This window comes from Capricornis sumatraensis, chromosome 8 (assembly GCF_032405125.1).
Source record: "Capricornis sumatraensis isolate serow.1 chromosome 8, serow.2, whole genome shotgun sequence".
NCBI lineage: Eukaryota > Metazoa > Chordata > Mammalia > Artiodactyla > Bovidae > Capricornis > Capricornis sumatraensis.
The window spans coordinates 5,726,144-5,736,001 of NC_091076.1; the positions used below are offsets into that span (position 1 = coordinate 5,726,144).

Genomic DNA, 9,858 nt, shown 5'->3' on the forward strand with positions numbered 1-9,858 from the left:
TTTAGGAAATAACACAGCCCAGAGCTTTTTGGAGAAAAAAATTTTTAAGAGCATAAAAGAAAATACAAATAACTGAAATGGCATACCTTGTTAATGACTAGAACAGTTTAACATTTAAAGCTGTGATTTCTTCTGAAATTAATCTAAAAATTAAGTGAAATCCCAGTGATAATTTGGAGGACATTTATAGAAGATTTTTGTAATACTTTTGTAGAAGAATAAAAGTTTGTGAAAAGCTAGATCAAATTTGAAAAAGCTGACCAAAGCAGGGGACTTTCCCTGCCATATTAAACCGCAGGGCAAACCATAGTAATAAAAAGCACATGGTACTGGCTGAGAATTAGTCAAGCGAACCAAAGGAACCAAAATCAGACCTTAAAATAGATATATATGTTAGCAACAACATACTTGATGTCTGATAAAAATGGCACCTTTCAGAAGGAGCAAGAACTGATGGCTTCGGTAGATAGTGCTGAGGAAACAAACTCACTCTACACTGAAATAAATCTGGATGTCTTCTTGTTCTACCCCGTGCAAAGGTAGAAACTATAGGGTTAAGGATCTCATGAATTGCTTTAATCCTTAACACTGATCAAGTATTGACACGTGCCAGACACTGTGTTATGCTGCTGGTTGTGTACTAATTTAATCTTAAATTAGTGTCCTGAGAAGGAAACACACTGTTATTAGCCCCATCTGACAACTGAGGCACAGAGAGGTCATGTAACTTGCCCAAAGCAAGGTCATGACCAGGGTACAGTGGGTCATGTAAGATCTAATCCCATTTTTATTCAAAATTTTGATATTTTGTTCATTGTTCAAAAATTTTGATATTTTTACCTCCAATTTTATTTCTTAGAAAAATAATGCAGTAACGACTTCCCTCATGGTCCAGTGGTGAAAAATCTGCCTTGCAATGCAGGGGACAGGTTTGATCCCTGGTCAGGGAGCTAAGGTCCTACGTGCAGTTAAACCCGAGCTTCACAACTATTTGGCCCGGGATCTCTGGAGCCCACACACAGTGAAAAGATTCCACATCCCACAGTGAAGACCCTGTACACACAACTGAGACATGACACAGTTTAACAAACGAATATTTAAAAATAATGTATTCAAATATTGTTGATCTTGCTTACTGAGTTTTTTGGTGTCACCCAAGATGAGTGCCTCACTCCTCTCCACCTAGTCCTGACCCTCCGAGATCCCAGAGCTAGCGCAGAGAAGGCTGGAATTCCAGTGCGACAAACCTGATGGATTTGACTATACAAAAATGAGGATGGTTCTTTAAGGGCAACTTAGACAAAGTAAGGAGACAAAGACAAACAGGAAAGATATATATGCAACAAAAACCAGCAAGGGATTAATAATTAGATATGTACAGACATGCAACGCAGCAGGAAAAAGGCTTGAAACACAACAGGAAAAAATGGATGAAGGGTAGGGACAGACAATTCGCAGAAGAGGAACCACCATGAACTGACATGTGCCTGAAGAGCTGTTCAATTCTCCTGTTGTCAGAGACACCAGATGAAAAAGAAACCCAACTTTAGATTCATCAGCCATGGGACTTTCCTAGTGGTCCAGTGGTTAAGAATCCATGCTTCCATTGCAGGGGGCCTGGTCAGGGTACAAAGATCCCACGTGCCTCTGGGTGCAGCTCCCTCAAAAAACCTAGCTTAATCGGCCATTACAAAGTTGGAATACTGAGGGCCTAGAGAAAACTGGAACCTGTATGGTGAGAGCGCAAATTTGCGCAGCTGCTCAAGAGCCCATCCGTGATATTTTGTGAAGTCAGTGGCGCATGGACCCTATGGCCTGGGAGTTCTATTTCAAGAGGGGTTTTTCCACTCTTTGTAAGGGGACATTGTGCAGATGTTCCCAACAGTGACTTATGTGATGGGGGCATTGAGGCCAAGCTACGTGTATACCATTGAAGGCTGTGGTGGATAATAAAAGTGCTGGATGCTCAACACGGTATGCTGAATGCAGTTAGTAGAAGCAAAAAGGTGGAAGGTGGAAAACGTTAGTGCTGAGTATAAAAACGTAAACAACAGAATGAGTATTATACACAATACTATGTAAATTGCAAACACACCCGCGTACGAGCCAACGCCACGTGGAGTAGAGGCCCAGGCAGGATTCAAAGCAGCGGACTGAGCACACTGATGTGGGGGTCCCACGGAAGGCAGGAGGGAAAACAGGAGCGAAGGAAGGAAAATAACTCAAGACGAGCTCAATACTTCGTAACGCAAGACGGGCCTTGTTCATAGTGATGCTGTGTCACAAACCGTGCAGGATTGACTCAGCTCTGTACACGGAGTCACAGGAGGAAGGAGGGTGGGTGGATGGAGGAGCATGAGCCCCCCTAGCCTGCATTCGAGTCCCACTCGTACTACTCGCAAGCATGTGGGAACTGGGGGTGAAGCCCTCGTTCATGTTGTCTACAAATATTTATTGAGGATCTGTTCAGTGCCGAACACTGTTCTGGGCACAGTGGACACAGTGTTGAATAAGACAGTGTAAAACAACATAATTTCAGGTAAGTGCTGTGTGATATGAAACTGGCTGTAGATTGCATAGTCGGCCACGGCTTCTCTGAGAGGCGACATTAGAGCAGAGACACACATGATGAAAAAAATCCCCCCACCCCCACCCCGGTGAAAGAGCAAGGTTAAGTGCTTTCCTGGCATAGAAAAAAGCGTGTGCAAAGGCCCTGAGGTGGAAGGAGCTTGGCCTGTGTGGCTGAATGAGGTGAAAGAGGGGCAAAGGGGGACTTGATGCGATTGGGAGAGATAGGCAGCAACCGTTCAGAGCTCTGTGTGGGCTTTAGTCAAGAGTTCAGGTATTATTCTAATCACAGTGGAAAACCAAGGGATGGTTTTATGCAGAGGAGTGACTTGACAGCATATTTAAAAAACAAAAAAGTTTTATTGAAGACTAACACAGAAAAGGACCAGATATGTTTTAAAAGACCACTTTGCCTGCTGCGTGGAAGCCAGTGCAAGCCACATAAGCTCTCTTTTCCCACATCGGCACCTAGACAGCATATTAAAAAGCAGAGACATTACTTTGCCGACAAAACTCCATCTAGTCAAAGCTATGGTTTTTCCTGTAGTCATGTATGGATATGAGAGTTGGACTATAAAGCAAGCTGAGTGCTGAAGAATTGATGCTTTTGAACTGTGGTGCTGGAGAAGACTCTTTAGAGAGTCCCTTGGACTGCAAGGAGGTCCAACCAGTCCATCCTAAAGGAAATCAGCCCTGAATATTCATTGGAAAGACTGATGCTGAAGTTGAAACTCCAATACTCTGGCCACCTGATGCGAAGAACTGATTCATTTGAAAGGACCCTGATGCTGGGAGAGATTGACGGCAGGAGGAGAAGGGGACGACAGAGGATGAAATGGTTGGATGGCATCAGCGACACGATGGACATGAGTTTTAGTAAGATCCGGGAGTTGGTGATGGACAGGGAGGCCTGGCGTGCCGCAGTCCATGGGATCACAAAGAGTCGGACACGACTGAGCGACTGAACTGAACTGAACTGCACGGTGGTGACAATCCCTCTCCCGAGCAGGACCGTGGTGAGTAAGGGTGGGAAAACAGTCCTCAGGAGTCTCCTCGGCACTCAAGGAGAGGGCTGGGATGCAGACGGCTCTGTCTCAGGCTTGGAAGGCTGGCGCGTGGCAGCCCCTCCAAGACCCTCGTATACACCCAGGGATTGCTTCTGACAGTGGTGTCTGGGGCGGCCGCTAGGCGGCGCGGCGAGCCCAGCTCGTTCCGGACGCGGGCCCAGTCCATCGGTCTGCTCGGCGCTCGGCAGCTCTGGCCTGCTGAAGGCGGACGGGGGCGGGGCCGTCATGTGAGGGCGGGGCCTCGGCCAGGGCCCCGGACCGTCGAGCAACCTAGACGACGGCACGGGGGCGGGGCCTGCGCGCGGGGGCGGGGCCTGCGGGCGCAGAAGGCGACCGCGCAGCGCGCCTGAGCGGGCCGGGGCCATGAGTGCCTCCCGGCCCCAGTTCAGCATCGATGACGCCTTCGAGCTGTCCCTGGAGGACGCGGGCCCTGGGCTCGAGCCCAGCGGGGTCGCCCGCTTCGGGCCGCTGCATTTCGAGCGCCGGGCCCGGTTCGAGGTGGCCGACGAGGACAAGCAGTCCCGGCTGCGCTACCAGGTGAATCGCCCGGCCCACCTCACCCAGCCCTCGCCTGAGTCTGGGCGGACCCCAGGCCGGACCCCGGAGAACCCCCAACTCGAGAATCTGCCTAGAGGCCTCGGCCAGAGCGGGAGACCGCCCCCGGGAGGTGGCCACTGGTCCAAATTCCTGCCCAGACCCTCTCCGCTCTGATTTCAGCCCCCAGCCACTATTGGAGAGCTCACACCTAGGAGCTCGCCCCACCCCAGCTGGAGACCCCAACCTTGAGTCCCCATTCATCCTGGCTACTGACCCTCCCTCTCCTTACCCCATAGGGATGGGGAACTCTTCTGTACTTGAACCAAACTTTGTCCGTACTCAGAAGCAGCCCCGAGAGCCCCAGGCCAGATAATCCAACGGGAACCAGCACCCCCTGTTCTGTTCTGGAAGTCCCCACCCCATCCTTTCCTCCAGAGCTGAAGGCCCTGACTCACACGATGAGTTAGTCCTTGCCTGTGCCATGGCTCCCGCTAAACTGGAAATCCCCCTTTTTCCAGAGGACCTCCACCATCTCTAGACTCCTTGTCTTGGGAACCTGAACAAGATTCCTGTTCCCCAAACCTAGAAAGGATTGGCCTGTCCTTCCCTGGCCTCCCAAATCCAGGGCCTCCATACTGTGCCCCCCAAATACCATCCTGACACCTCCACCCTGACCCCCAAAGCTTGGGAGATCTCCTGGCCCCTGCTGGCTCCTCCTGCCAAAGCCCCCAGCACATACTCCTACCTGGGTTTCAGTTTCTGTGAATCACCAAACCCGTTCGCCGGGGAGGGCGGAGGGAGCAGCTGTCAAGCGGCCAGGCAAACAGCTGTGTGGGCTCCCTTTCTTCCTCTCCACCAGAGGGGAGTGAGGAAGGGCCTGAGCCCAGTAACCCCTCTGAGCCCTGTGTTCTGGAATAGAATCTGGAGAACGATGAGGATGGAGCCCAGGCCTCTCCGGAGCCAGATGGGGGAGTCAGCACCAGGTCAGGGCCAGGTGGGGACCCACCCCGTACTCCTAGCCCCATGCTTCTGGCTCCCGTCCCCAGGCCCTGCTCAGTCGTGCACCTCACCTCACTCAGCTCTCTCATGTCCTGTCCTAAAGAGACCCCTGCGTGGGGTCCCTGTCCTGCACCCTACCCTAGTGCCAACCTTGCCCGCCCACCTCACCAGGCTCTTTATCCTGCAGAAACCCCCGGCCTGGGCTGCCCCTGTCTTCTCACAGGTGACTTGTCCTGCAGAAACCCCCAGCCCTTGAATTCCTCTTCACCCTGGTGCTCTCTCAGTGTCCCTTCTCCTGGAGGAACACCCGGCCCCAGTCTCCACACTATCCCCCACAACGTCATCATGATTCCTGTCCCAAAGGGTCCCTTTCCTCACCTCCCCTGTCCCCTCACTGGGCCCACTCGTCCTGTAGGGATTCTGGCCGAACATCCATCCGCAGCTCCCAGTGGTCCTTTAGCAGTATCAGCAGCAGCACTCAGCGCTCCTACAATGCGTGCTGCAGGTGAGACTCTGCCCTGATGCCACCACCAGTGGCCCCTGCCCCCACACAGGCAGCCCCGGCTACTCCCCCGTGGTCCTCCGGGCAGGGGAGGGTGCCCACCGGAGGAGGTGGGCCTCCTGTCACCATGTCCACACTCTTCTTGCTCTGCTGCCATCCAGCTGGACTCAGCACCCTTTGATCCAGAAGAACCACCGGGTAGTGCTGGCCTCCTTCCTGCTTCTCCTGCTGGGGCTGGGTGAGTGCCCTGCCTACCCCCATCAGGGCTCCACCCTCCTTTTGCTCAGGTTCTGCACCCCTCGTGAACCACCCAGCACCCTGAGGAGGCAGCTGGCTGGCATGACCCCACCGCCATTTTACAGATGAGGAAGCTGAGGCCTTGGGAGGGGCAGGTGCAGCCTCCTGGTCACACAGCCAAGAAATCACACATAGTTGAAAATGGAACCTGGTTCCATGCTCCAAACTTTTCCTTTTTTTTTTTTTTCAGTCTGTTTAATCCATTAGGGAAGAGAAAGTAACAGCTACTATTTATTCTGTGTCTACTTTGAACCAGGTGCAGGGCAGGCTTCCTTACCGAGGTCACACAGCAAGTTAGAGGTAGGGCCACAACTCAGAACCTAAATGTAGGGGCAGGTGAACAAGGATACGCCTGGCCCAGTGGCCAGGACTGCGGACTACCCTGCCAGCCCAATCCACAGGGTACCTGTCAGTTCCCTTCCTCTGGAGTCTGAGAGCTGACAAGGACCTCTCCCCTGCACCCGTTACTCAGATGGGGAAACTGAGGCCCAGAGCAGGGAGAAACCAGAGCCAGATGTTTTGACTCCTTTTCTCCTCATTCTGTGGGCCTGAGCAATCAGGGTCCCCGTGAAAGAATCTAGGGTTGGGATCAAGAGGAGCCCATAACATGGGCCCAACTGTGGCAGCCGCTCTCCGTCCTCCAGGAAGGTCAGAGCACCCTAGCAGGAAAGCTGGGCAGCATCCTTATTTCAGCTCTGGGTGAGTGTGCAGGGGAGGGAGCTGCCACCTTCCCAACACTTGCAAGTCACACTGGCTACCTGCCTTACCTCATTTTATCCTCATCACCCAACAGGGCAAACATTATTACTATTCCAGTTCAAAAATAAGGACACAGGTGAAAGGTCACAGCTGGGAGGTAGATGAGCTGGGATTTAAACCCACATCAGTGACATTGCCAGGCCTGTGGGCCGCTAGAACCCATAAATTAGAGGAATTAGAAAAAGATGCCTCTTCTGAGTGGGCAGAGCCCACAGCCATGAGCCAGGACACTGAGAGTGAGTTTCAGCCACATCTTGTCCTTTTTGAGGTGTTCTGTGCAGGACACAAACCACACAGCAGTCCATGGTGGTCCTTCAAGCCTCTGCTGTACCCTCCCCCCATTTTCAGGGATGCAGAACCCAGCTCCTCATCTCCGTGCCTATCCCATCCTATAACTGGGGACCCCGGACTCTCTCAGCATCTGAAAAATTGATCCAGCCGTGATCTCAGCTTCCCCAGTGCCCACTGTCATTAACCAAAGTCCACATCCCTCTCCAGGGCCTACAGGCCCTGCCAAACTCCTGAAACCTGGACCCTGCCTCTCCAGTCTCCCCAAAAGCTGGAAGTTCCTAGAAAGTTCTTCCAGACTCTGGGCCTTTGCCAGGCTGTTCCCCCATCTGGAACATTGCTCTCCCTTTCTGCGTGTGGGATGCCCAGAACAAAGCCTCTGAAGTCAGATTACCTCCACCTTCCCAATACAGCCAGGGACAAGTTCCTCCGCCCCGCCCCAAACTCTGTGCCTCAGTTTCCTCTTCTTCGCAATGGGGACGATAATACCTATCTCATTCAATCAAGGTGACAATTAAATAAGGCACTGCATGTAACACCCTTAGCCCAGTGCCTGGTAGCACCAGGTAAAAGACGACTAAATGGTGACTGCTACTGCTACCCCTGCTCAGCTTAGATGCCACTGCTTCCAAGGAGCCCTCTCTGATTCCCCAGGCTCCTGAGCTGCCTGATTACAGGGGTTGTAGCTTGGAGGTTCTTGTTGGTTGCTCCACTCTGGAAGGGCCTGGAGGCAGAGACCTCATCTTCCATTCCCGGTGGGATTCCCAGTATCAGGCACTCAGCAGTTAAATTCCATAAGTGTTTGCTGACTGACTAAAGGAGCCACACTGAGGAGCAGACAAAAATGTCCTTTCACGGACATTTCCCAGGGCCTGCCAGGTGTCCTGCCCTGAAAACAGCTTGGTGAACTTCCCCTGGAGGTTCTCTACCCAGGGGGCCTTCAGCTTAGGTGAGGGACACCATTCTTCAAACCTAAGCCTTGTGGGAGATTGCGGGTGGAGGTCCCCACCCTGCCACCAGCTTCTGCCTCCTGTGGCGCCTGCCCTCACCCTCGCGCCTCCATTTGTGTGCAGTGCTGATCCTGACCGGCGTGGGACTGGAGGTGGCCCCCTCGCCAGGTGAGCGGCCCCTCCGACCCCCGCAGGCAGCGCTCACTCCCCTCTTGTGCCCAGGGGTCCTTGGCAAGCCCTTCCACTTCCTCCAGCCGTCAGCACCCTCCTGGCAGGAAACGGCCCCTGTGACCTCGGAGAGGGAGACTTGCCCAAGCACTGAGCCAGCCCGGGAGCCTTCCTGCCCAGACCCGACCCCTCCTCCCCTCCCGCAGGTGTCTCCAGCGCCATCTTCTTCGTGCCGGGCTTCCTGTTGCTGGTCCCAGGAGGTGCGAGTGGGCGGTGGGCAAGGGCGGGATATGGGCGGGGCGGGGCGGGGCCCTGGGCAGGCTGTGGACGGGCCGGGCCGTGGGCGGGGCCCGCCACTGACAGGCTCCGCCCTGCAGTGTACCACGTGATCTTCATCTACTGCGCTGTCAAGGGTCATCGGGGCTTCCAGTTCTTCTACCTGCCCTACTTCGAGAAGTGAGCAGCCGGCGGTAGACGGCGGGATCCAGCGTCAGCGCCGAGAGGCCCCAGTGTGTGCGGCCTCCTCGCATCCCTAGAGGGGCACTCCCGGGGTCTGCGCCCGGCTTCGGGTCCCTCATCTCGAGGGAAAAGCCCCGCCGGGACCCTCAAGCCCCCTAGTCCTCTCGGGAGTTTGCTCAGGAAGTTTGGGGCATGTGGGTCTCGGGCCACTACCTGAGCCTGGGAAAGTCGCCCCTTCCCTCTCTGTGCCTTAACTTATTCTCGGGCCCTGGGGTTGCTGGATTGGTGATATTTTGTGCTAATAAAAGCGGTGCTTAATTTCAGCCCACAGTTGGCTTTTTCCTTGCCACCGGCCCACCGGGCTGGCCACAGCCTCCTCCCAGAAAGGCCAAGAGAAGGACGGACCATGGGCTTGAAGGGCTCTGGGCCTGTTCCTCCCTATGGTACACATACAGCTCTGACGCTCCGAGACTTGCCCAAGGTCACACCGCTCATTAGCAGCAGAGCTGGGCCTGAGCTCTTCTGCCCCGCAAGCCTGGTGAAGGCTCTCCCCGCCCTTAGCTGAGTTGGTCCTGCTGGGTCTCCACTCAGAGGGGCAGCACTGGTGCCTTCCTCATCCCCCCACCCCCTCCCCCTGGTCCTGGCCAGGGGCAATCTGGTGACGCAGGCCTGGGGCCTGGAGGCTGGTATCCTGGTTCCAGCCTGGCTCTGGGGCCCTGGGCTGCCACGGCCAGCTCTGAATGTGGGCCACCAGGAGGAGCTGCCCAGACTCCTTCACCCACTGCCCTACTTCCCAGGCCCAGGGGTTGGGAAAAGCAGGGGCAGAGGACATGGGAAGCAGGGCCCGTATGACAGAAAGCCTCAATGATCAAAGACTCCTAGAATTACAGAACATTGGAAACAGACCATGGCAGAATTCTGGAAGGACCAAGCATCTCCGGATCTCAATAACCAGGAAACAATCTGAGCACCCTGGAATCTGAGCTCATAATAGCTGCCATTTATCAGACTCTTAGGAGGCACCAGGTTGTGTGCTAAGCACTTAACATAGGTTATTTCTGGTCATCCTCCAAGAAAACCGAGGCCCAGAGAGACTGGGTCAGCCAAGGACAGAGTTAGGAACATAACCCAGGGCTTCTGTGACTTGAGCGGGAGGGGTGTCAGCAAGCCGGTATGGCCCCCAGCTAACCAACTGGCCGAATGAGTGTGGGCCGAGTAGACCCTGTTTGTATTATGTGTTCACAGTCTTCCACCCCCAGTAAAA

At 54.1% G+C, this 9,858-nt stretch overlaps 1 protein-coding gene across 3 annotated transcripts; it reads left to right on the forward strand.

Moving 5' to 3' along the window:
* The first annotated feature begins 3,978 nt into the window (after positions 1-3,978).
* TMEM134 (transmembrane protein 134) lies at positions 3,979-8,867 on the forward strand. 3 transcript variants are annotated; one of them, XM_068978070.1, is made up of 7 exons: positions 3,979-4,172; positions 5,091-5,155; positions 5,587-5,676; positions 5,835-5,911; positions 8,091-8,135; positions 8,342-8,395; positions 8,513-8,867. In XM_068978070.1, exons 1-7 carry the CDS (start codon positions 3,999-4,001, stop codon positions 8,593-8,595), a joined length of 588 nt encoding a protein of 195 aa, XP_068834171.1. In that variant the 5' UTR covers positions 3,979-3,998; the 3' UTR covers positions 8,596-8,867. The 3 variants fall into 3 exon arrangements, with proteins under 3 accessions (XP_068834171.1, XP_068834172.1, XP_068834173.1); XM_068978071.1 differs by having other exon boundaries at positions 5,614-5,676; XM_068978072.1 differs by lacking the exon at positions 8,091-8,135.
* Positions 8,868-9,858: the final 991 nt, after the last annotated feature.